The sequence below is a fragment of the Pleurodeles waltl genome, chromosome 6, assembly GCF_031143425.1.
Source record: "Pleurodeles waltl isolate 20211129_DDA chromosome 6, aPleWal1.hap1.20221129, whole genome shotgun sequence".
Taxonomy (NCBI): domain Eukaryota; kingdom Metazoa; phylum Chordata; class Amphibia; order Caudata; family Salamandridae; genus Pleurodeles; species Pleurodeles waltl.
In genome coordinates this window covers 1535560438-1535587699 of record NC_090445.1, presented here as the reverse complement: position 1 = coordinate 1535587699, position 27262 = coordinate 1535560438, and the positions used below count along the sequence as shown (strand labels likewise).

Genomic DNA, 27262 nt, shown 5'->3' with positions numbered 1-27262 from the left:
AGTACTGTCATAGAGTGGATTTTTTGGAATGCTATAAAGTGGAGTAGGAGAGTATCGTAGAGTGGAATTGAATAGGGTGGAGTGGGTTCGTATGGATTGAGGTAGTTGGATTGTATTGGATTGGAGTATAGTGGGGTGGATTGGATTGGGGTAGAGTGGGGTGGATTGCATGGAGTGGGGTGGATTGAAATGGAGTGAGGTGGATGGGATTAGGGTGGATTCGAGTTGGGTGGAGTAGATTGGATTGGGGTGGGTGCTTTGGATTGGAGTGCTAGGGCTGGGGTGTGGTGGATTGGACTGGGGTGGAGTGGATTGGACTGGACTGGAGTTTGGGTGGATTAGATTGGCCTGGAGTTGGGTGGATTGGATTTGAGTTAGGTGGATTGGAGTTTGATGGATTGGGGTGGGGTAGATTGGATTGGGATGGGCTGGGTGGATTGGAGTGGGGTGGGTTAAGTGGATTGGAGGGTGGTGGACTGAACTGAGGAGGGGTGGACTGGATTAAGATAGAGTGGGAGTATTCAAGTAGAGCATGGTGTATTTGTAGTGAGTCGAGTGGATTGGAGTGAGGCGGGTGGACTGGAGTGGGGTGCATTGGACTGGAGCAAGTTGGATTGAAATATGGTGGGGTGGGGTGGATTGGGGTGTGGTTGGCTGCAGTGGGATGGATTGGATTACATTGGTGTGGGGTGGCTTTGGTTGGTGATTGGAGAGGGATTTACTGGATTGGAGTGGATTAGATGAAGGTAGTTTAGAGTGAGGTGGACTGGACTGGAGTAAGGTGGATTAATGTGGACTGGAGTTGGGTGGATTCAAGTGGATTGTATTGGAGTGTATTGGATTAGAGTGAGGTGGATTGGGTGGTGGTAGACTTAATTGGAATGGGGTGGATTGGATTGGTGAGTTGTATTGGAGAATGGTGGGTTGGATTGGAGTGAGGTGGGATAGTTTTGAGTGGGCTGGATTGGAGTGAAGTGGGTTGGACTGGAGTGGGGTGGATTGGACTGGAGTGGATTGGGTGGGTTGGGGTGGATTGGACTGGATTGGATTGGGGTGAGGTGTATAGGATGGGAGCGGGGTAGATTGGACTGGGCTGGATTGGGTTGGATTGAATTGTTATGAAGTGGATTGGATTGGTGTGGGGTGGACTGGATTGTAGTGGGTTGAATTGTGGTGGTTGGAGTGGGATGAATGGAGATGTAGTGGGATACATTGGATTTGGGTGAGGTGGATTGGAGTGGGGCAGATTGTTTTGGATTTGAGTTGATTGTTTGGGATTGGAGGGGGCAGGTTGGAGTGGGGCAGGTTGTTTTGGATTAAAGTAGGGCCGATTAGAATGGGGCAAACTGGATTGGGGCGGATTGAAATGGATTGAAGTGGGGCAGGTTTTTCTGGATTGAAGTGGGGCAGATTGGAGTGAAGCGGATTGTTTTGGATTGGAGTAGGCAGATTGTTTTGGATTGGAGTGGGACAGATTAGGGTGGGGCAGATTGTTTTCGATTGAAGTGGGGCAGATTGGAGAGGGGCAGATTGTTTTGGATTGGAGTGAGGTGGATTGGAGTGGGGCAGATTGGAGTGGGACAGATTGTTTGAGATTGGAAGGGGCAAACTTGAGTGGGGCAGATTGTTTTGAACTGGAGTGGGACAGATTGGAGTAGGGCAGATTGTGTTAGTGTGTTGATTGCAGTGGGTGGATTGGGTTGGTGTGGGTGGATTGGAGTGGGGTGGGGTGGATTGGATGGGGTGGGGAGGATTGGAGTGGGGTGAATTAAGATGGAGTGGGTGGATTGGACTGGGGTGAGGTGAGATATTGTTTTGGATTGGAATGTGGAGGATTTGAGTGGGGCAGATTGTTTGTAGATTGGAGTTGGGGAAACTGGAGGTGGGGGAGATTGGATTTGGGCAGATTGTTTAGAATTGGAGTGGGGCAGATTTGAGTGGGATAGATTATTTTGGATTGAAGTGGGGCAGATTGGAGTGGGGCAGATTGTTTTGGATTGAACAGGGACATACTGGAGAGGGCAGATTGTTTTGGATTGGAATGGGGTGGATTAAAGTGGGGCAGATTGTGTTAGTGTGGATTGGAGTGCGGTGGATTGGGTTGTGTGGGGTGGTTTGGATGGGAGTGGGGTGGATTGGATGGGGTGGGAGGATTGGAGTGGGGTGAATTGGGGTGAAGTGAGTGGGTGGATTAGATTGGGGTGAGGTAAATTGGATTGGAGTGGGGCATATTGTTTTGGATTGGAGTGTAGAGGATTGGAGTGGGACAGATAATTTTTAGATTGGCATATGGGAAACTGGAGTGGGGAGGATTGAAGTGGGGCAGATTGTTTTGGATTGGAGTGGGACAGATTGGAGAAGGGTGGATTTGAGGAGGACAGATTGTGGTGGATTGAAGTGGGGCAGGTGGGGGTGGGGTAGATTGGAGTAGGGCAAATTGTTTTGGATTAAAGTGGGGCACATTAGAGTGAGGAGGACCAGAGTAAGGCAAATTGTTTGGGATTGGAGTGGGGCAGGTTGTTCTTGATTGGAGTGGGGAGATCATTTGAGCAGCAGTGGGATTGCAGAAGATTACAGCAGGGCAGATTGTTTTGGATTGGAGCAGATTGGAGTGGGGCAGATTGTTTTGGATTGGAATGGGCAGATCGTTTTGGATTGCAGTGAGGCAGATTGGAATGGGGCAGGTTGTTCTAGATTTGAGTGCAGCAGATTGCAGCAGGCAGATTGTTTTGGATTGGGGCAGACTGGAGTGGGGTAGATTGTTTTGAATTGGAGTGGGGCATACTATTTTGGACTGGAGTGGGGTATATTGTTTTGGATTGGAGTGGGACAGATTGTATTGGAAAGGGGCTGATTGTTTTGAAGTGGTGCAGACTGTTTTTGATTAGAGTTGGGCGAATTGGACTGTGGCAGATTACATTGGATTGGGTTGAGAGGATTGGAGTGGGGTTGGTTGGTGTGGATTGGAGTGGGGTGGATTAGTGTGGGGTAAAGTCGGGTGGATTGGGGTAGATTTTAGTGGGGATATTGCAGAGGGATGGATTGGTATGTACTGCCTGATTATGTGTTTAAAGCATTATTTCAGAAATTACACATAATAAAGAAACAATGTTGCTTTGCAATATTTCTAACAACTTTATCATCATCTTTTGATAAGAGCGCCCACAAGCAAAAACAAAAGAAAACATGAGTTGAAAGTGAGAAAAGAGGTCTTGGCAGAAAGAACGTTAGCTTTAAAATAATATAACTTTGCAATCTTGTTTGTCCTGCTGAGCACGTTTTTGCCAGCCTTCTGTTTGCAGGGCACTTGACATTGCTGCTTCATGTTGGAAGCAGCAGCTGGGTGCAAATTAAGTTGAATCAATCAGTGCTTGGTCCCTGCTCCACACAGAGGAATAGAAATTATGCCAGGCTTGCCTTGATGAATTACGAGACTGTAAAGAAGAGTGCTACACAAACCAACAAATGGTGAGCGACAGCAGGCTCCAAGCCCTTTACTGTACAGAGCATAGTCTTGCAAGCTAGACACATGCGCTAGCGCAAGCACTCACAGGCGGGACCCTACAAATGCTGATGAACTGTGAAAGACCTTAATTGAAAGCTAGCTCAGTGGCTTGAGCATCAGTTGCAAAGGCCTGTGCATAAAATAGAGGGCACTGAGTGGAATCTTGGTCGACCCAACTCGGGCTTTGGTACCACCTAGGTATATAAAATGAGAACCGTTGATTTGGGTAAAGAGAAACCTCAGTTAGTCTCTCATGACACCATAACAGTTCCAACACAGGATACACTTAGCACACAAATTCTCCCAATCATACACAACCATAAAATATAAGCATAAATTATTCTGTCACTCATCTTTGCTCCACTCTGTGCTCAAATGCAGCTACATGCGACACGATAAGAGTACCCCTATGGCAGTACTTGAACTGGAAAAACAGATATGCAGGAACCATATACCTGAGTACCTACTTGCTTCTGATAAGTGCAGGTACTCCCCCCCTCAAAATAAAGTGCAGGTACTCAGTACTTGGGAGAACAAGCCCATTTATAGGACTGCCTAGGGTCAGGACGTGCAACACCATATAGTCCATATAGACTATATGGTGTCTATATGGCCATATAGTCCATGTTGACAAACCACACTTCCCTCAAACCACAACATACAGAGTAACACTCTACCCATCCATTGGGGAGGGCTGTGGTTTGCTGCCCTTGTCATCAGACTAAATAAACACATAGTGCATGGCACAGCTACTGGTTATTCAAGCCCCAGGAGACATTTCACTTTATTGTGTGAACTATTAAAATGGTAACCATGCACATGAATACCCAGAAAAGACTTCAGGCGATACAAGACATTTGGTGCCAGCACAGCTCAAATTTAAACTGCTACAGCCAGGACAGACAATTACCCAAGATGTATCCATCCTCCGGCTATGGGTGAATAACCCCCAGGCACCACTGTTCCCTTTCTAGGGACATCACCTTTACAAGTAATCTATATTCAAAAGCTCTGCAACAAAATGTCTCTGGCTAAAGAACGGCTAAAACATAGTTGTGTCGATATGCAGTGAAAGACTCTGCTTGGGTTCCCTTAAGTAAAATGTTTCATTTTTAAAATAACACGTAGGTTACATGCCATTGAGGCATTTAGTTTGCTTTCGTTTTGCCAATCGTAGATTCATAACTTTGTTAAAGATGGCGGCTCCTTGTGGAAAATAGGGTCTGCCTGCACTACTGACATCAAAGGAACTTGCAAATTGTGGCTTACTGTGTTCTGCAAATAGTCTGTCCATGCACTAGAGTGGGATAAGGAGGGTTGGGATTTGCAACGTTCCCCAAAACCAGTTTGTGTAGGAAGTAGGCACTGTATTAGAGTCTCAGACATCATCTGAGGCAGAAAAACCTCTGCACCATATCAAACTGCTTGCAGAGAATGCCAAGGTACAGACAGGAATGTCCGCCACCCCTTGAGCGATTTCTCGTCATTGTCTTTCAGATTCATATACCCTTAGTACTGCACAGCTTTTTCTCACAGCGACCCATGGCACCTTCCGGAATGGTTGAGTCTGCACCGCTGATCAGGGACATACGAGTCGGTTCAAACTTACCGTCTCAGACTTAGAAGGGCCGCATCTATGTCAGGCTCAGGTTGGGTTGTTTGTAAAGTCTGCAAGCAAAGGGCCTGCGTCGCTGAAACACCCAAATTTATTTCAACGCATTAACTGAGGGGCAGGACTTTGTTTCTGTGGTTCAAAAAGTTGTGACATCTCTTCATATCCCAGGACAGTCAGACCGACTGCAAAAGCTCGCTTCTCCTACAGGCAGTATTTTAAATGGGCCAATACTGTCCGGTGCTGAGTACCTCAACTTCTTTCATTTAAAAGAGAGAGTACTTGCACTTCTCAGCACTCCTGCAATACATTTGATGGGAGAGTACCGGCCTTTCTCAGGAGCAAACAGGTACTGAGGATAGTGAGTACCAGCACATCTAAGTTTCCATTTAAAGCACTGCCTGCAGGTATCTTGGTGGTAAGGCCCTGCTCCTCTTTTGCACCCTGAAAAGAACTAAGCTTTTTAGCTCTCATTGTGAAAGTAAAAAGAGGCACAGCCACTCAGACCCAGTAGTCCCCTTAACACCATATTTATACTTCCGTGCAAAAATGGTGCACAGGAGGGAGGAGGGGTCAAAAAATGGGGCAAAGCTTGCTTTGCCCCATTTTTTAACGGCTGGGTCAGGGCAGGTGTTAAGGGACATGTGAGCCTATTTCCATGGTGGAACACCATGGAATAAGCCCAGACGTGCCCTCCCCAGGGACACCCCCACTCACACCAGAGGGACTGCGGAGGATGGGGGACCCCATCCCAGGTAAGTACAGGTAAGTATTTTATTGTTATTTTTTAAAGTGCCATTGGGGGCCCTGAAATGGGCCCCCACACATGGCACAGGGTGCAGTGGCCATGCCCAAGGGACCCTGGTCCCCTGTGCTGGCCATTGGCGTGGTGGGCATGACTCCTGTCTTTTCTAAGACAGGAGTCATATGGTATGGATGGTTTTGTGTCAAAAAATGACTCTAGGCAGGTTAGAGTCATTTTTTTTACTCTAACCTGCCTAACGTCATTTTTTGGTGCAAAACCCCCTTCTTCCATACCGCCAGCCCCACCTGACTAACGTCATTTTTTTTTTACACTAGCCTACCCTTTGCACCGGCTTGCACCATTCCATAAATATGGTGCCCGGCTGATGGACAGAAATGGTGCAAGCCGGTGCTAAACTTTTTGGTGCAAAGCTGCCTTAGTGCAGTTCTGCCCCAAAAAGTATAAATCAGGGCCTAAATCTGGTAATTCACTGCTGTAACGTGGCCACGTTTTTTTTTTAAGAAGCTGTTACCCATCAATATTTTATATGTTGACCCTTCCCTCTGAATTAAAAGGAGATTATCTAGAGAAGAGGGGGAAATGCATGTATGGTGTCCAGAGAGAGAGACACACAGTGGATAGGGAACCCTTTTCTCCTAGGTTTAGCCCTAGAGAAGGTGCCAGGAACGGGCGCCACCCAACTTTTTCATTTATTTATTTATTTATTTATTTGTCTAGTATTTTCCTCTGAATTCGTGCCCCCAAGTTGCTTAGGCAGTGTGGTTATATGAACCAGCCACCACTAATCTGATCTGCAAAAATAAAATTCACAAGCGTCTGCAACGTCCAGGGCCTGCTGCTGTGGAGGCTGGCTTAAGATAAACGTGCAGTGTGCCTGGCACAGAAATCCCATGCCTGGAGAATGCCTATAATTATTCACCTTTTTGAAAAACATACACTCTCGGTGGAATGTAGGGCTGCCAACAATCCGGCCAAGCTAAATGAAGTTAAATGTCTGGACCAGAACAGCTCCCTCCTTTAGCACCGACTCTAAGTGGAATCAAAAAGGTAAATTCAAAGCACAGAATGCAAGTGGTGCTGTAGGGGTATTGAAGTTCTCATACTTGTCTGTTTAATTCTGGTATTTTGTAGAGTGCTATGTGCCATGATGCTGTATTTATAACACTTTCATACTAGGTGCGTGCTGAGCGGAAGGGAAATCCGGTTGAATACATTGGTGAGGCCTAGTCTGTTGCGTGATCCCAGTCCGGTTGCCTAGGGAGTGAAGAGCATGTCCATGTTCTCCTGTGCACAAAAGCTGGGAGTGCTTAGAAGCAGGCGAGGCTTGTGGTTTTATTTCTATTAGAAACTACAGCCAGTTTTATCACATCCTATGTGAGGTGCCACCTGTCATACCAGCAGACAGCTCGCAAAGCACTTCCTAAGCTGGAGGACTCCTTTTTCAATCAAGCAGTGGCACTAGAACTATGCAATTTTGAGACCGCAGCATTTTCCTCACAATTATGGATTTACCAAATTGGCCAGATAACCCGTCACCTGCACAGTTTGCATATTTGAAAAAAAATCTGGCACAAATGGATCAAAAGTTACTTTAAAATGTGCCAACAGTGATGCTGCATAGCAGCCAACCACTTTTTGCGGTAGGTCAGATTTAATTTGCTGCTTGCTGTACTCGCATGTTAAATTGGTTCTATTAGGGCGAAACTTTTACCCAGACAGTATTAAAGATGTTGTAAAAGACAAAACAGAGAAGTACTATTGCCACAGAGTGATGCGTTGTGCGGCATATTTTGCCGTTTTTCGGCATAATTCAGACAACCCTGCCACGTCATGTGGCCTTCTACCATGCACTACTTTTTTCCAGTGGCCCAGACATACATAAAATGCAATTAGGCCCGGGTAGTCTGGTGATGCTATCCCTGGCACTGGCGTCGCTATCAATTCATCGCTTTGGGCAAAAGGCAGTGGGATGAAAAAGCAGCAAGAAGGCTGCAGTACCCATGCCTTGCCTTTCCCTTAGCTCATCAGCAACATACGTGGGTAGGTGTGCAATGATGAATGACGTCACTTCCGCCTCCGAAACGTCATTGACTCCAGGCCTTGCACATATCACTTCCAGCCCGGCACTTGTTACTGCTAAATAATTCGCACAGTTTCACTTAGGGGAGGGTAGGTCTCTGGCGGCTCCACGTGACGTGGGCCCCCAAGAGCAGCGAGAGATAACGTGACACCCTGTAGGGTGAGATGGTAGGTGTGATGCACGGCGAGCCGTCCTGCAGGCCTCGTTCCAGCGCTGGCTGGGAAGTGTCAGCTTCCCCAGAGGTCTGACTATTTATACCCAGACCCTGCCTGGAAACAGAGGCTCGGAGCATGCACCGAACACAGTGCTCTAAAATCCCGGCCTTTAATCTCGGGATGAGGACTGAGCCACAACCACTCCGTGCATGAAGAATGCTGAGGGCTGGGCCTCAATCCCACAATGAAAACTGGGCTCTAATCGCCTAATTAGGGCAGGGCTCAAATCTCTACCCACTCCTGAACTGCAAGCTCACTCTGAGGTCGCGGCTCTAATATCCTACCGAAGACGTGTCTCACTCACAGGACGGGGCACTGATATTACACCGAGGACAGAAAATACGAACAATTTTACCCAGCCCTTTCTGACTGCTACGTGCACTCCCCACCCTCGATGCTGTTCTCTGACCTCCGTTCTCAAGGCCTTTCTTCGCTTACTTAAGTATTTGTTTGTCTTTGCCCAATAGATAAGGCTCTCTGGCCCTGATGATGTTTTCACAATTGAAATCCAAGCACTTAAGTGCCTGTATATGGGCCAATCAAGTTATTCACCAAGGCAGTACAAGTCAGTCATATACTATGCATATTATTCTATCGGTTTGCAGCACACAGCCCAATCTGAACGGTTTTATGATTCTTGCATTTCTGAGGCCGGAGATGGCTTCAGGATTATGTTGTACTCACACATTTAATTGCAGCAGCTGCATGTTTCAGTGGAAAGCTTTCAGCACCGGCACGTTTTTATTTACAAATTAAGCACTGGTTGGCATGATGTCAGATCTCTGCTGCAAAGGCTAGACGGACAAGTGGACCATTCACGCTGTCTCTCTTTGTCGATTCATTGACCTGGTGCATTACCTGCTGAAACAGAGTTGGAGAGAGTGTTTAAAGGAGGAAGTGTTTGAGTACTGTTGTCTCCACGTCTCTTATTTCCCTCAGAGCACAGGCTTGTGGGAGAACAGGGATATTAGTATTCGGGGATGATACCCTGAAATGGGGGCTAATTCAAGGGACAGGTGTTGCTGTCTTTGATCCCACAGCAGGATGGCTTACACTGCCAATGGGGCAGCCCTGGGAAGGTCTCTGCTGACTCTGCCTGGAGAGTAAGCAGGGTGTAGAAACAGGATGGTATAAATCTGAAATAAGACAGGGTGTTCAAAGAAGGAATTTAAGGACATATGTGAGGTGTCAGAAACAGGAACAAGGAACGGGAGAAGAAAAGGAGGCAGAGATGGATGGTGAGAATCAAAGATGTAGTAAGTGATGTAGGAAGGAAGTGTTAAAAGGACAGATGGTGCAACAGAAGGGTGGAGGGAGTGAATGATGGTGGGAAATGAGGGACTGATAGAGTACATGAGTGAATGCCCAATGGAGGGAATGCTGGAGCCAGTGTTGGAACCCCAGTGACGACGGCGGTGAGGAGTGAATGGTGGGTGAAAGAGGGGAGATTGTTGGAGAGGTAGTGTGATGAGAATGGAGTCATGGTGGGAGTATTTGAGTAATGGTTGGCCAGGGAATGATGGAGACGAAGAGGGAACGAAGACGAAGGTAACAGAAACGAGGATGGAAAGTGTGAGGGCAGAGGAGACATAAGAAATTGAGGAACTAAGAAATGACTGAGGAAGGAGTGAGTAATGGAGTGAGAGATGGAGGAGTGAATGACAGAGGAATGGTGTGTGGATTTATAAAGCGCAGCGAATCTCCCGCAAGGGCGGTAAATCGCACTCAAATAGTGATGCCAGCTCCTATGCTAAAAAGACCTACAGCAGATCCCAAAGATCTGGTCTACCGCTACCCTTTGTCCACTTCTTCTTCCTGAGCAGGAGTCTTGAGGGGGAGGTAAAGTTCGAACTCTCAGACAACATAGTAGTGAATAACATCCTCCATGAGGGCCAGCGGCCCTCATACCTATAGGGGCTACTGAATTCTCATTTGTCGACAATAGAGGATGTCCCATTGTCACTTGATGCAGAGTAACCTTTACTCATAATCCTTCTTGACCCGTCTGCTTGATGTGACAGCGCACCATAAGATTCTCCCAATTTGCTCGGAACAGCTGGCCACAATATCAGATCATTGTGGTGGTAATGAATCATCATTCAAAGTTTTCTGCACAAATAATTTGGGGGACAGACTATTAACAGTGACTCTAATTACTGTACATCAACACAAGCGAGGGTGTGTGTCAGGAGGAACCTTGTCAACACAATCACAAATTTTAGAGAAAGACTTTGGCTCAGCAGATCAAACTATATCAGGGCATTAAGAATTTTGAATGCGGTCGGTCTTGCTCGAACATTAAGTTATATATGTATGATATTTGTTTTTATTTGTGCAAGAGATAATTAAATGATTGTCATTTAAAAGGCAAATTCAAGAAGGTATACGGTTATAAAATAAAGGAGACAAAATTGTAAATGACCTGTTGTAATCCCCTAAGAGTCACCTGGAGAAGCCAGCATTGTGGTAGAAGGCCTCCTTCTGCAGTGGCTCAGGCTGAGACACTTTGTTGTGGAAGCTGTGGCTGGATTTCACCAGCCAAAGACATTATGAAGCCCTGGTGGGTTTCAACAGTCCCGGTCTACTATTTGCTTAAGTCCCTTACAGGATTTAGCAAGCTTCAGCCAAAATTATTCTGGGAGCACGCTGAGTTGTATCGGTCAAAGACAACGCTACCTTACAAGGCCACCACGGGGTTCATCCAAGGTGAGTCAACATTATCAAGGAAGCCTGTCACTGAGTTCTAGCAGGCCTGCCCAACGGCATCATGGGAGCCCAATTAGGTTCATCCCTGCCTATCATACGTTGTCATAAAGCCCTCTTTGGCCTTTATGAGCCAACTAATTGTGGAAGCTCGCTAAAAGACACAGAGGAAGCCCTGTTGTGTTTCACCAGTCTGAGTTAACATCATTGTGGAAGTCTCTATTGTGGCAATCTAGATTGAGGCAGCATCTCTGTGGAAGTCCCACTTGCCTTTGATCAGACTGAGTCAACTGTTCATGGAAGTCTCTACCCGGGACTGGACGATGACTTATATACACCTTACTGGATTTGGCACCTAATTTCGATTTCACCTGTTTGAATCAATGTCATTCTGGAAGCACAGGGTGGCTTAATTCAATCTCAGCCACTATTTCAGTTAAATACTCCCACTGGGCTACACCAGTCTCGGATAACATATTTACTGGAAAAACCTCACTGAGTTCCTACAGACTAAATCAACTGTATCTTGAAGCTATCTTTGATTTGAGCAGTCTGAGCTACCACCGTTTTTAAAGTGCCACTTTGGTCCGCATCATGGCCAGAAGACCCTTTGGGTCCATTCAGACTAAGCTAACATTATTAAAGAAGCCCCCACTGAATTAGGCCAGTCTGAGCCAATATTATTTTGGACACCCCCTAAGATTTTATCAGAAAACTAATGTTGTCATGTTGGAATAGCTTGTTATTATACCTCGAGTGACACCTTAGCAATTAGCAACCTCTACAGGAAATTAAATTGTGAAAGAGAGCGTGGGAACATGCCACACCTGGGCTTGTCATGGGAGGTGCTCGGCTGTCCTTGCATCTTTACCTCTTTGTGAATCACCCCCTGCAAACATTTCTGCAATTAGCAAGACACCTCCCAACCTATTCAGAATCAGAGTAAGGCAGCCTCCCAAATCACAAATATGATGGGAATTGGAGGTGATCTATACAAGAGGATTTGCCCTGGGATGATGGATAAATCCAAGCAGCCTGAAATGGACTTGCATGGTATTAATTTCCATGTGTTGCTTTGACAGAAATCACAATGTGTCTGTAGAGGTGGAGTTGTGGGGAATAGATAGGGGTAAGCAGGTCAAAAACGTAGACAGAATCTGTGAATCCAGAAACGGCTGTTTATGTAAATGGTCCTAAATGTGAGCCAGTAGGGTGGAGATCAAGCTGACCAACTCCTTCTCCCGCACACCTACCCTGGCATGCTAAGAGAATTGGAGTGATTTAGCCAGCACTGCTTGGCAAGTGCACTGGAGTGATTCAGGTTGAAGATCTTTTTTTAATAAGAGCCCTGATTCATTTGTTCTTTCATGCATCAACTCATTCTGTTGATGTGGACAAAGTCAAAGAAGGTAGGTTTTTAGGTGGAAGCGGTGTGTTCAGGCCTAGTTTATTGCGTGTGTGGCATGGACACAGCACATTTTCAAATACTGGTCTTGTCAATTCTGTCTCTAGTGGGCATCTTTGTTTGTTTATTGCCTTCAAGTCACTTTGCTGCACTTGAAAGCCAAATAATGTAGATTAGAAAGTAAACCTAGGGAAAAGTGGGAGAGATGCAAATCGCCTCTTTGGAGGTCTGTCAAATCTTATCTGGATGATGCAGATTTTCTAGATCCCTGATTACATTTTTTGGGGTATGGTACCATTTTAAGATATAGGATGGGTTTGGATAATGGTTGGGAAAGAGTTGAAAGCTGCCTGAAGTGGATGTGTCTTCACAGCTGTCTTGAAAGACGGCAGGGTGGGTATCTCCCTCAAGGCCAAGGATGCTGCTGATCCAATTGCACAATACGTTGAGGCTGTTGGGCCAGGTTGATTGTGGTTGATGTTTGAGAGGGCACCTCTACTGGCAATACCCATTTTAGAGCACAGTGGAGAGTATATTGGGATGAGACCTTCCCCTTGTAGGCTGTGTATAGGATAGAGTCTCTTGAATTTAATTTCTCACTTTACTGAGTGCCTTTCGAGATCGTTTAGGATGGAGTGATGTGGTTACAGTTCCTCAAATTGACAAATAGTTATGTTGTTTGATTTTTGACCTGATGCAGTTTGTAGGTGCCTTTCCTTGCGACTACATTTATTCTTCAGCTTTACCAAAAACTACAAAGAGCTTGCCTACATCTGCTGACTGGCACGCGAGTCAAATAAAGTAACTATAACTGTTATCAACTTCATTCAACCCCCCTCCTCTCACAAACAGTGGTGTAACATTGCCCCCCGCCGTGGGGTCCCTGAGCTTCAGGGGACCCCTCAGCATAGTACACAGTCAAAATATACCAGATTTTTGGGAATGTGGGGCAAAGGGATAGGTGGTGGGCCGGGGGGGGGAGTCCTCCATGTACTTTGTAGGGGGGCTCCCTCAAGTTTTGTTATGCCACTGCTCACAACACCAGTTTCTTCTGATTGTCTGCAGCAGGGCTGTAATGTAAGCCCCTGCTGTGAAGGGGGGAGCCCCAAGCTTTCAGCAGGCCTTCATTCAGCCCAAGTTCAATGAATATCTGCGAGATATGATCAAGACCAATGGAATTATGCGATTGCCCATTTGCTGTGTTTTTCGTATACTTATAGATTTGCTATATAATCCATCATCTGTGGCATAAACTGCAGATTTTTTTAAAAAAAGTTGTTTCTATCTCAGTTCAAAAGTTACTAAAAATGCAGCAGCACATATTGCTGCGCAGTGGTAGGCTCTTTGCAAAGATTGACTGATCAACCTTTCTGTTGCTTATTGCTATATTGGAGAGTTAAATTAGGACTGAAGAGATGCATCCAATGCCCAAACAGTGTAAAAATGTCAAAATAATGAAGAAATACTATAACAAAGTGTGCCGCGTATGTTGTATAATTTGCATTTGCTAGCTGTATGATTAACTCAACCATGCCTCATAATTTTGGCCCTCCGCTGGTGCATAATGCCAGTGGCCCTGAATATGGTGGACTCAGGGTTCTCGCCATGCTCTGCAGGGGGCCCCATCACTTTGTGTTAAACCAATGTTCTGGAGCACAGACGAGAGAGACCGGATTAAACCTGACCACAAGATATTTCATTTTATGTTACCGTGACCTGGTGACGATGAGAATGAAAGAAAAGCGTTTTCTCTGCTGGACCAGAGGAGAACAAAACTCTGGGACATCTGTGGTTTTGACTGAAGTCTGAGAACTGGGTGAGGTGGGATTCGAGAGCAATGAAGGGGGTGGGGCATAGCTGCAGTCGTGGTAGTCATGAAGGTGAAGCAAGGAGACAAAAGGCAGTCGGGTGAGAAATGAAGGGGGCTCAACCAAAGTGAAGTGTGTTAACCTTTTACCAGTTTCACCATTACTTGTTACTTTAAATAGTTCAGGTTTGCTCCATAAAATACCTGTAGACCTCATATATCTCACCCGAATAACAAAATAGAAACGTGGAGGCTCGGGGGCTTGTAAATTCCCTTTCCCTATTGTAGGGACACAAAGTGACCACAGCATCCACAAATGAGGGTGATTAGGACCTATAATGTGGAATTATTACTTCTCGAGTTGAGCTATTGTAGAGTGCAGTGGTGCGTTTGCTTCCTTTGTTGATGAATCGCCCCGGGTGCTCAGACCGAGCCTGTTGTCTTTTCACTATTAATTGCAGATCTAATATCAATCTAGTCGTGACCTCCCCCATATTTCACTTTCACGCTTGGACCTGCACTTTCACACATCCCATTTTCACCCTTGACGTGCTCTTTCACACATGGACCTGCACTTTCTGACTTAGCCCAACAATTCCACGCAGGGCTCTGCGCGGTTATATTGTACATTTTGTGAAAACTGTTATTGTTCACCGACGTGAAAACACCTTGGCTGGCATCGTGCGAGTTAGCAAATAATAAGCTAACAAAACAAAACGCACCCCACACTTTCACGTGCAGCCCAGCGTCCTTTTTGTTGACCCTGTTTTCCCATATGTGGCCACCAGCTGTCACGTGGTCTCTTGCACTTTTTCTCGACCCTGCGCTTTCCAGCACGTCCCCGCACTTTCCCAGGCCTCCGCGCGCTTTCACTCTCCGCCTGGCACTTTCACAATCGCTGGGAATGTTGGCGTCGTCTTTACGTGTGAATCAGCTGCCTCTTGGCACAGGTGCGCAATTCGCTTACTAATCAGGGCGTGTGCAGACTACGGACACTGAGAGTGACCCAGTGCACACCTGAGGCGGGACCAGGCCAGCCTGTCATATCCTGTTCACACACAACAAACATCCCCTTACGTCACAAGCTGATGCATCACTGGCGGGTCCTGATTTAATGATTATTGCCGCCCCGTGAACGAATGATGAGCTGTAGGGTTATCGAAGAGCTGGCGGGCTGTGTGAAATGGAAAAACACATGTTGAGGTACAGGACTTTCTTTCATGCGGGCTAAGAAGTGCTGGCCCATTAAAAGTATGGTACGCCAGGAAAGAAGTGCTGCACTGGTTCTTTTTAAAAGTATGGCGGCCCAATTAGGACGTACTGGTACTGTCCAATTATAAGTATACCTCCTCCTCTGTAAAGTGCGGGTACTGTTTCATTGAAAGTAAATCAACCCTACTTTGAAGTGCTGATACTGCGGTTTGCAATGTATGTCCGTCCAGACAAAATGTGCTGGCATTGCCCCATTACAAATATAGTTGCCTTGCTGTGAAGTGTTGGTACCGTCTAACTGAAAGTAAATCAGCCTTACTTTGAAGTGCTGATACGGTCCATTAAAAAGTATGTCCGTCGGACTGAGAAGTGCTGGTACTGCCCCATTAAGAAATATCTGCCTTAATGTAAAGTGCTGAAACTGCCTCACTGAAAGTAAACCAGCCCTGCTTCAAAGTGCTAATAATGTGTGATAAAACAGGGTGACCAGAATTTTAAAGCCAAAACCCGGGACATTTCAGAAACACAGAAGAAGGACTACAATTTTATTTCCACCGAAGGCACAGAAATGTACAGCGCTCATCAACGTAGAATTACAAAAAAGGCACTAAGAACATAAATAAAAAGCAATTTTTAAAGCCAGCATAATGCCTGTTAATTAAACTGCTTTCTGTTTACACCTGCTAACTATCTCTTCTTTGCAAAAAAAAAAAATACCCCCACGGTTTTCAGACGACCCTGTCACAAAACTGTGACATGAGCTAAATTTCCTGAAATCTGCAGGGACAGCTGGTGAAAATCCAGGACGCCTGGTCACACTTTGATAAAAAGTATAGCTGCCCAGCTAAGAAGTGCGGGTGCCACCTCATTAAAATCATATTGGTCATGCCCTATACCACTGTTACAGACACATTAAAAAGTACAGCAGCTCTGCTAAGACATGATGGCACGGTCCCTGTAAACATACAGCAGTTCTGCTAGGAAGAGCGTTTATAGTTAAGTTAAAAGTACAGCAGATTTACACTAATGGTCAGTGGCCCTGTGCACGTCCACCAGTACTATCACAATAATAAATTTCTACTTTATTGCATTTTTTATGTGGCAAGTACCTCACTGATACTGTTGCTCACTTGTTCCTGATTAACTAGGACATTCTGACAGCTGTTTGGCTAAAAGAGGGAGCTAGCCAGGGCAACGTTTTATCCCCGTTTTCCATTTCTCGCGTTTTTCCCATTTTTGTGTAATATCTAAGCCAGTATGTATTTTTCGGTTGCAAAAAAAAAATTTTTGGCTTTGCAAAAATGCTAAACTTGTCATAATGTTTTCCTCTGAACAGGGAGAGCTCCCATTGAAAGCCATACAGGTGACAGCAGAGGAGGGGATGCGGCCTGCTAGGTCATTCCTCATAGAAGGTAAATAATTCAGAGTTTTGGAATGTGTTAATTGCATTGTCTTTGGGCCCCAAAATTTGATCGCAGTTCAGACTGGTTTGGGAAGGGCCTACCTGTTACGTTCTCTACTAGTGCACCTGGTTAGAGACAACTCGAATTGTGATCTTACGCTTTGTTGTTGTTGTATAGCACATAACCAGATCTAGTCACATCTAGGCACTGTTGTGAATTTATGGAATGAAACTGATGCTTGTGATAGACTCTCCCCCAAACACACCGGCATTTCGAAGCTATGTCTGAATAGGACCCTTCCCAAAGTGCCTTTCAGAGGTGTCACGGGTATGTAACTGACTTCCACAGGCCTACTGGCTTTTCAGAGTGTGGATCTTGAATATGGCCTACAGAATATTGTGGAACATTAATAAAAAATAGACCATTGAGGGATAAAAGTTTAAAAGGTAAATATGTATAGATTTTGTACACCTAACTCCACATACATGTACCTTGATGATATATATCTTAAGCCGGTAGTTCTTAAGCCTACTCTGGGGGTCAGCGACTGCTTAGAAAATTAAATAATATCAACAGATTCATTAAGTTTATATAAATAAAGAAGCAACATGCACAATTGAACATTTTAAAACATTTTGCATATTTGAAGCAATTAAAGTTGGAGGCTAAAAATTAAAATAGTATCCTCCAATTGATGCTTGGAAGCAGTGGAAGTGCATCATACAGACTAAGTATGGATGACGAATGGCCTCAATTGAATTTACAAAAGCTCCAACCCTCCTTTTAAAATTAACATTTAGATTTTTTTTAAAGTAAAATGCTTCATTGATTGTGTATTTAATTGATGAAAGCTTGTTCTGTATTTCTTGTGCTTTTTTTGCAGTTTAAATCATCAAAAATGCTTCTAGTAATGACTCAGTGGGGGTTCCTGGATTCTAATAATAATTTATTCTGGGGTCCCCTGGGTTTCAGTAATGATTAAATGAGGGTCCACAGAAGTCAAAAGGTTAAAGACAACTGTCTTAATGTGTATTGATGTGGAGTTAAGAATAGTAAATCTATACTTTCCTATATGCGCTTCCCTTCCGATATTTTATCTACAATATCAGTGTACCATGACATTCTGATAATCAATTTTCCAGGTACAGACCTTTTCAGAGGGGCCATAATATTGACCAGTATCTGCAGTTTGGGGAAATTCAAATCCTAAAAACATAGCTATTCAGACTGGCCCTTGACTACACTACAGATTTAGTGGCAGCAAGTGAGGAATATCAGCCAGGGGTCACCCTGCACATTCATTTGGACTTCTACTTCCCTAGAATCCCTTCAATTCTATTTTGAAAGGTACAGCGCTCAGAAGTAACTGTGAGGTGATGTGCGGTGCTACATACAAATCCTAAATAAATGTATCTTAAAGAAGCATTTGCAAGGCCTATAAGTCTGGTGCTTTTTGCCAGCCGTTTGGCTTTTATCAACAATTATTTGGTTTTGTCATTTTTTTGTAAACCTTTATTGTCAGGAAATCTGCTGGGCACTCGCTAATATAATTTTTTTTTTGGCTAAAACCAAAAATATTTTATAACACACATTGCCATAATCGTCCCTGCCATCAAAAGGATCTATTTTCTGTGTGGATGTGCTCCTTGTGAAAGAGCAGAATGCCGTCACTCACAGTGAAGTTAGCCAATGGCTGAAGTAGGCCGAGCCATGCCTCATATTGTATGTTGTAGGGAGCGGAAGACAAATGTGAATCACACATCAACTGAGCAGTGAACAAAGATTGCTGGCTGAAAGTCACTGCAAGTAAATATATGTACCTACATTTATTAAAATCTTAAGATCCTGTCTAACTTGAGACCTAAACATTGTATTTAGCCAAAAAGCTGCTACCTCGGTTGCTCGCTCTCTTGGCTTGTGCACATAGTGCTGAATGTTTGATTTGATAATGACTGACGTTGACACTTCTGGTTGTTTTCTCTAATTGGCAATGCTTTCACTTTTACAGGCAGGTTGATAAACACAATCCGCGTGACATGCTCAAGCTCAGATGACTTTGAAGACTGGATGGACTACATCCACAGTGCTAAGTTCCAGAACTCAGATTCGTCCTACTCTGGATCTGAGGGTTTCACTCGCACAAGGTCTGCGCACTATGGACAGGTAGGATTTATCACTGGCATATAATACTGGGAGGGAGACTCTAAAAGCTCTAAAAGCCTCTAGCTAGTGCCCTCAGGATTCCCAACCAAACTACCCTCTGCACCACAGACCCTACATCTTGGTACCCTACACACTAAGGCCTCTTGTTTCTCCCACAGACGTAGTTTTCCTGTCTTCCTCACCACTCCTCTTCAGTGCCATTTACATTTAAAAAGTCTTTATTTAAGTTGTGATCTTCACACAATACTCTCACAGCAAAACAAAGTACAGACACCAGCAGTACTAGGCTTCCTCCCTCCCACACACAGAACAAAGCGCATGCAGCACAGAATTCCCTCCCACTTAAAGAGCAAAGACCAGCATAGCCAATATAAGTGCAGGCTTCCCTTCACTCAGGGCGGCAGCAGCGCAGGCTTCCCTTCTGCAAAGACAACATAAAACAGCACAGGCAGTAGCTCAGGCTTCCCTTCCACACTGGGAGCAGCAGTAGCAGCGCAGGCTTCCATTCCACACTGACAACAGCAGTAGCAGCACATGCTTCCCTTCCCCATAAGGCAGTAGCAGTTCAGGCTTCCATTCCACACTGAGAACAGCAGTAGCAGCGCAGGTTTCCCTTCCACACTGGGAACAGCAGTAGCAGCACATGCTTCCCTTCCCCATAAGGCAGTAGCAGTTCAGATTTCCCTTCCACACTGGGAGCAGCAGTAGCAGCGCAGGCTTCCCTTCCACAATGAGAACTACAGTAGCAATCCAGGCTTCCCTTCCACACTGAGATCTACAGTAGCAGTGCAGGCTTCCATTCCACACTGAGAACAGCAGTAGCAGCGCAGGTTTCCCTTCCACACTGGGAACAGCAGTAGCAGCACATGCTTCCCTTCCCCATAAGGCAGTAGCAGTTCAGACTTCCCTTCCACACTGGTAACAGCAGTAGCAGTGCAGGCTTCCCTTCCACACTGGGAGCAGCAGTAGCAGTGCAGGCTTCCCTTCCACACTGAGAACTACAGTAGCAGCGCAGGCTTCCCTTCCACACTGAGAACAGCCTTAGCAGCACAGGCTACCCTTTCCCACAAAGCGACAACATTGCCGGCTTCCCTTTTACACACGCAACAGCAGTGCAGACTCTCCTTCCACACTGAGAAAAGCTGTAGTAATGTAGGCTTCCCTTGTACACAAGATAGCAGCAGAACCAGCTTCCCTTGTACACAGGGCAGTAGCAGCACAGGCTTACCTTCAACACTGAGTGCAGCGGTAGCAGCGCAGGCTTCCCTCAACACTGAGTGCAGCGGTAGCAGCGCAGGCTTACCTTCGACACTGAGTGCAGCGGTAGCAGCGCAGGCTTCCCTCGACACTGAGTGCAGCAGTAGCAGCGCAGGCTTACCTTCGACACTGAGTGCAGCGGTAGCAGCACAGGCTTCCCTCGACACTGAGTGCAGCGGTAGCAGCGCAGACTTACCTTCGACACTGAGTGCAGCGGTAGCAGTACAGGCTTCCCTTCCACACAAACAACAAAGCCAAACTCAGGCAGTAGCAGTGTAGGATTCCCTTTTGCACAGAGACAAAGACTCTCACAGGCAGAAGCAGTGCAGGATTCGCTTTCGCAAACACCGCAAAGCTCAGCCAAGGCAGCAGTAGTAAAACACCCTCCTTACAGTTAGAACAACTACAGGATGGGTAGCAGCAATGCAAGCTTCCCTCATACACACTGGAGCACATAGGGTAGGAGTGAAAGCTCCCATTGTGTAAAGAACTTGCACTGGCCACAGACCAGCAGTGCAAGCTTTACTTTTTTATAAAACGTATTCTACACTGGATGCTTTACAAGTCCTACCCTACCTACACAGTTCGTGGAAGACCACAGACAGCCACAGTTCAAGCTGCTTTCCCACACTTGCAACAAAAAGAACAGAGGTACATTTCTTCGCCTTTACATGTCACCATCTGTCCTTTTCACAGCCTTCTGGAAGTGGCCGAAGCTCCTTGGCCTCCCACGGACGCAGCAACTCTTGGACGTCGGGCAAGAGAGGACCACGCCATTCCCACAGTTCCCACAGTTCCAATGGTGCATCCGACAGGCAGTCATTTGCCATCCTGAATGACCCCAGACTGCAGCAGGACCCTCTTTCCCCCGGATACGCAGAACCATTACCGGTAAGGCAACCACTGCGATTGTGCTTAACTTTTATTGGGTCACCAGCGGAACCCAATGAGGAGACAAATCAGGGTAGATTACACCAGATGTGATGAGTGGGTGGAATAACTACAGGAAGAGCTTCTCAAGACAGCCCTGTGAAAATAAAAACAGTCCCAATAGGCAACAGGCTGTTTCATGAATGCCCTCTTCACACAGTTTCTGAAACCATGGACATCAGATCAGCGTCAATTCACTGCCCACCCTTTGACTCTGATGACATGACAGAGTTCATTCCTTTTCTCACCTATGGTTTCTCCACAGAAAGCAAGAATTGTCGCTGATCCTGTTCACTTTCTGTTCTTGCTACCCCCTGCTTGCTTCTGAGACCAGGAACAACAAGGGCAGTGCAATGATAACACTAGCCGGAGTAAGACGTTATGTAATTCAACCAGCCTCCATATACCCTCCCAATGGTACTGTAGCAACACTGGAGTATCAAACAGCCTGATAAGCTTTGATGAAGACTCCCACCTCATTTATAAATCAAAAAATCAGTCTTGTCCGTCCATTTGGGTAAAGTCACCTTTTGTTGTAGGTGGTTATGTTGGGGTGATCTTGAAGTGGCCAGTAAAGACTCTCTGATGCTTAAAGGAGGCAGGTATCTTATTGAAACCTTCTTGGACTTTGATATGGTTGTGTTGCTGTAGCAATTGCAGGGCAGTGGTTACAAAGAGAAGGTCAGAATAGCAGCATCTCCGCATGGATATACCACTGTGAGGTCCAAGCCTGGGACCTGTTTTCAGACCACAGCCAGAACTGCCAGTAGGACTTTGAGAGATTTCTGGGCACACTGCAGTTGTGGGGTGCGGAAGGGGTGGGCCAGCACGCAGAAGAGGGGTAGGGGTGGAGGGGGGAGGCGATGAATAAACATTAAATTATTTTTGAAAAAAAATACTTACCGCAATGCTGCCGCTCCGCTCCACCGTCTCCTCAGCTTCGTTGCTGCAGGCACAGCCTCCCAGCCTGCCCTGTGGCCAATCCTGATGCTGCTCAGAGCAGCAGCAGGATTAACTGGGAGCGCCCAGCCAGGGCGCTCCCAAGCAGAGTCGGAGCCTGTGCATGCTCTCTCCAGTCCGGCAGCTGTGTAGCTGGGCTAGAGAGAGCCTACTGCGCATGTGTTTGCCTGGCCGTCACACATGCACTCTGAAGGGGAGTGCTGCGCACTCCCCCTCACTGCTCGTCAACCCCTAGCCTGCCCCTTTACAAGAAAACGATAATAAATGCAGTTTATTATCGTTTTCTTGTGAAGGTTTTGCAGCTGCCGCAGCTGGCAGGGCCAACACTCCTCCGCCCTAGTGAAGGAACTGCCCCTTGCACGCTGGTCTCTCAAGAAGAGTCAGTATTTTCACACCGCTAGTAAGAGTTGCACAACTCTTTTAACTGTGCGTTTGCTTCTGTTTATTCATTTTCACATTGACTTTCTTCTCTTGCCTCTACCAAGTCTTTTCACATGTAATTCTCCAGTATTTTAGTGTCACTAATAAGCCTTCGATTGCTTGAATTCAGTATTCTAATTCCTCTGCTTAATGGTCTTTCGGACGTTCACTTAATATATTCAACCTTATACTTAATATTCTGCTACTAAGTCTTGTCTGGTACGTTTTGGCCTGCCTCTACGGTCTTCTTCTGCCTCTACTGACTCTTCTTATCACAATTCAGGCTTTTCTTGGCTCTACTAAAACTTTTCCCATCCCTACTGAGGCGCTCACTACGAATGGCCTTGTAACTTTGAAGGGGGCAGTAACAACAGTTACTGAAAAGCTGAAAGCACCTGAAGTCCTCATGTAGAAATCCTGAATAAAATGAGGAATTACAGTGGGAATTGAACCTGGAATTACTTATACCTTTGGTAATTTCTAATTTTTTAGTAGACCATGAGGTTCTAACTTGTAATGGCCCTGATTGTTCACACCTCTAGAGTTACTAGTATCCTTGGTATTGGTAGCTCCATTGGTGGGGACAAACCATTTTCCAGGTTACTTCTAACGAAGTGCTGAGTCTTTACTAACAGGTACAAAGTTTTCTTTTGCCTCCAATCAGTCTTCTCTTGTGACTACACAACCTTTTTTACCCATACTGAGCCTAGTCATTTCTTGTCTTCCAGGCCGTCAGAAGCTCCAGCTGGGTCACCGGAGGTGCCCCACAACTGCCGTCAGATCTCAAGAAGGGAGGAAGTACAAGGGCCTCAAAGGGAAGGCCAGGTCTCCATATCCAGTTACCACCCCAGCCCGTGGATATGCCCAGGAACTGTTACGGTTTGATTCTTGAAACCCCCCGTGAGGACCTCCTCTCCCCGGTCTACAATGAGCCATACTCTTCAAACGACACCCGGCAACCTACAACAATGTATCATCAGGAGTGTGACGAGGTGAGTGACACGGTCACTTGGTTCTTCTCAGACCCCCACGACGAGAGTTGTTGCAGGTGGGTGTCTTTGTGGTGCCCGCTTGATGAAGCATCTTGTCATTCTTATCTTTACCTTACAGGTGAAGCGGTGGAGCCAGGCAGAGAGTCAGAACTCCACTACTTCCAGCATCTCTGAGAAACAGCTCCCGCCGCTGCCCAAGTCCCCCCTGTACGCAGACCCCTACACACCAAATGCCCAGCCGTCCTACCCTAGATTCCTGGATGAGGTAAGGTTTTATTCGCCATAACACACTGATTTAGATCCACAAAGACCCTGGACAGCCTCATCATACCCTCACACTGTTCCTAGCAGACTATCCCTTACCATCCATATACCTTCACAAAGCTCTCTGCAATCTCCCATGATAGCATGCATATTCGTCAACATCAATATAGTACTGAATGTGCTCTAAAATAGCTGCCTAGTGAAACTCATATACCCCTCAAACGACCAATAAAAAGCACACAAGAGACTCAGGCCCAGATTTACAAAGCCCTTGTGTTGCCATAGTGCAAGAATGCCTGGGTTGAGGCTAGGCTGCAGTCAATGCGCCAGCACAGAGAGAGCAGGAAGGCGCTATATCTTAGTAGATATGGCAATTTCTGCTCTCTCCCTATCACACAATGCAGCGCAGAAAGTTGTCATGCTGCGTTGCATGACTTCCAAGTAAATCCGCCCCTCAGTTGTCAGCCAGGACATCCACAAGAACCCCCAACATGCGTTCACATAACCACAAGCATTGCCTCACTGACAGACCATCCGAGACTCTCATTGTTGGCCCATTAGTTCCTACCATAGCCCCCAAGATACCCTCACCTAATCGACAAGAAAGCACCACTTATTCACCAAGATGGCCTCACTTAGGGGCATATTTTATGAGAAAGTGGCATAGTGCAGAGCAGTAAGTCATCTTGCTGCGCTACACTGCATCACCGGAAAAGTGCAGGAATGCATCATATTTAAGGCATACAGCGCATTCCTTGCTTTGCTCCATGCACTGGCGCACAATGGGTTGCCTAGCGCTAACGCTTGCACCCTTTCAGCATGCTGCAAGGGTACCTGCGCTGCATGCAGGATTGTTTTTGTGCAGGAAGGAACACCTGCACAAAAACAATCCTGAGAGGCATATTCCTCTATCTATATGTGCTGCAGAATGCAACACACATAGAAAGAGGAAGAAAGCAGGATAAATAAAGATATTTCTCCTCGTTATGCCTCTATTGGGGATGTGTATCTTTTTGACACATTCATAGGTTTACGAGTTCTTGTAAATCTGGGAATGCGTCAAAAACCCTGGGAGTTTCATGGAAACACCCATGCAAGCACATGGAAAGCCTTTCCAGGGCAGAGTAATGCAACTCATTGATTTACACTGCGTTGCATTACTCCAGATTTTTTGGAGACACTCAAAGCCATGCAGAGTGTCTTTCTATATCTTCAAAAATCTGACTTAGAGGTTTTCGTCACGCATGTACCACTTTGCATGGTGCAAACATGACGCAACCCTCTCATAAATATGCCCCTTAGTGTCCAATGGAGCAGCAAGATGACCTCATAGCCTCAACATAACCTTATATAGCGAGATAACCTCACATAAGCCCTATATGCACTCACATAGTTCCCAAGATACCCTTAATTAGCCACAATATTCCTTTGTATAATGCCCAAAGACCCTCAAACAGCTCTTAACCGACCCTCATTAAGTTCTCAACAGATTCAAGCATAAACCAAGCTGACCCTCACTGAGCCCCAGCAGACACTCACAAAGCCCACAGCAGAATACCCTAGACGCTCATGTAGCACCGAAAATACCTTCACTTTGTTGGTAGCAGACCTTCATATAAGTCCAGTAACTTGTTAGCAAGCTTTTTCACTTGCTGCATCCCTGCAGCTGGTACGCAATAGCAGTTTCTGTTGTTACTGTTCGAAATTGTAAATTGTAATTGTAAACAGTAACTGATGTTATGTTAATGTTTGTACACAGTTTACTGTCCGATTTTATTACTTTTATCCTTACTGAATAGTTTGAAGTTGAGCCCACCTGCTGATTGTAAGCTTTCCCCCTCTCCTATATCCTTACTGTTTGCGAGCTGTTACTTGTCCTGTACGTTTACTGTTTGTAAGGTATTTCCCTCTTCTGCATCTTTACTGTTTATAAGCTGTTCCTTGTCCTGTATGTTTACAGTTTGTAAGGTATTACCCTCTTCTGCATCTTTACTGTTTATAAGCTGTTCCATGTCCTGTATATTGACACTTTGCAAGGCATTTCCCTCTACTGTGTCCTTGCTGTTTATAAGTTGTTCCTTGTCCTGTATATTTACAGTTTGCAAGGTATTTCCCTCTTCTGTATCCTTACTGTTTTTAGCTGTTTCATGTCCTACTTGTTTACTGTTTGTAAGCCATTTGCTGCCCCCACACTATAAATGTTTGTGAGTTGTTCCAAGCCCTAAACATTTACTATTTGTGAGCTGTTTCCCTCCCTATACCTCTACTGCTTGTGAGATGTTTCCATTTACTGTACATCTATTGTCTGCAAGCTTTTTCCTTGTCATACATACGTGGTGCAAGCGATTTCATTATCCCATAGCCATATTGTGTGTAAGTTGTTTCCCTTCCATAAATCCCTTCTATTTTAATGCGTTTCCAAGTCCTATGACTCTACTGTTTGTGCACTGTTTACCTGCCCGTGTTCCTACTGTTTGTAAATCATTTACTCTTCTGTATACCTGCAATATATAAGTGTTTATCCTGTCCCATATTGCTACTGTTTGTAAGTTGTTGCTAGGTCCTATAACTCTATTTTTACACAGTTTCCCTTTCCTATATCCTTACTTTTTGCAAGTTGTTTCTGTGCCCATACATCTGTAGTTTGCAGGCTATTTCTCTGTCTTTTGTGAGCTATTTCCGTGTCCCTTGTGCCTACAGCTTGTAAGCTGCTCCTTGCCCCATAGCCCTCCTAACTGTAAGGTGACCCGTCTCCACAGATCCCAACAATTTGTAAGCCTCACTCTACTCTGTAGCTGCCCTGTTTCTAAGCTGTTTCACTTCTCTGTGCCCTCACAGTTTGTACAATATTGTGCTATTTTAAATCACTAGTTGTTGTAATCTGTTGGCTGTCATATACGTTTCCTGTTTGTAAGCACCTGCCCTTCATTTCTACTGACTGTAAGCTATTCTGTGTCTTATAAATGTGGTGTCTGTAAACAGTTTGCTTGTCCAATATCTTTACAGTTTGTAAGCAGATTTCCTGTACAACGTCCCTACTGTTTGTAAACAGGCTTTGTGTCTTATTTTCATTTTTTTTAACATCCTTTACTTACTACAGACTGTAAAAAATCAGAGCCAGACTTCAAGCGAGAAGACAACACCGGGGCTGAAGCCTTTCCCTGTACTTCCCGCCTCTCATCAAGCTCTGCATAGAAAATTCTCTTACCCTCAGTTCGAGAGCTCACGTCCAGAGACATCAGTACCTCATCGGAACAGCGAACCACACGTCTCGCTACAGGTAGGACTCACTTGTTTATGGTGAATACATATTTCAGTATGTGTGACCACTCGTTATTAGCGTTTTAATCTTTTCTGACATAATTAAAGTCATTTCACCAGTGCTTGAAATGGAAAAAATAAAGTGCAGGTACTCTGTGCTAGAGTACCTGCTTGTTTCTGAGACGTGCCGGTACTCTCCAATTAAAAGTATTACGTTTTTCTTGAGATGTGCCGGTACTTTCCCGCTCAAAAGAAAAAAGTGCTGGTACTCAGTACTGGACAGTACTGGCCCATTTAAAGCACTGCA

The 27262-nt window shown here is 45.5% G+C and overlaps 1 protein-coding gene across 1 annotated transcript in view; it reads left to right on the top strand.

Moving 5' to 3' along the window:
- Positions 1-27262, top strand: part of PLEKHN1 (pleckstrin homology domain containing N1) — a 74911-nt gene that overhangs the window by 43576 nt on the left and 4073 nt on the right. Inside the window, exons 9-14 of the mRNA XM_069241119.1 lie at positions 16642-16717; positions 18717-18871; positions 20825-21019; positions 23167-23430; positions 23549-23695; positions 26795-26974. Of these exons, the coding sequence (XP_069097220.1) occupies positions 16642-16717; positions 18717-18871; positions 20825-21019; positions 23167-23430; positions 23549-23695; positions 26795-26974 (1017 nt within the window). The remainder of the gene's footprint in view (positions 1-16641; positions 16718-18716; positions 18872-20824; positions 21020-23166; positions 23431-23548; positions 23696-26794; positions 26975-27262) is intronic.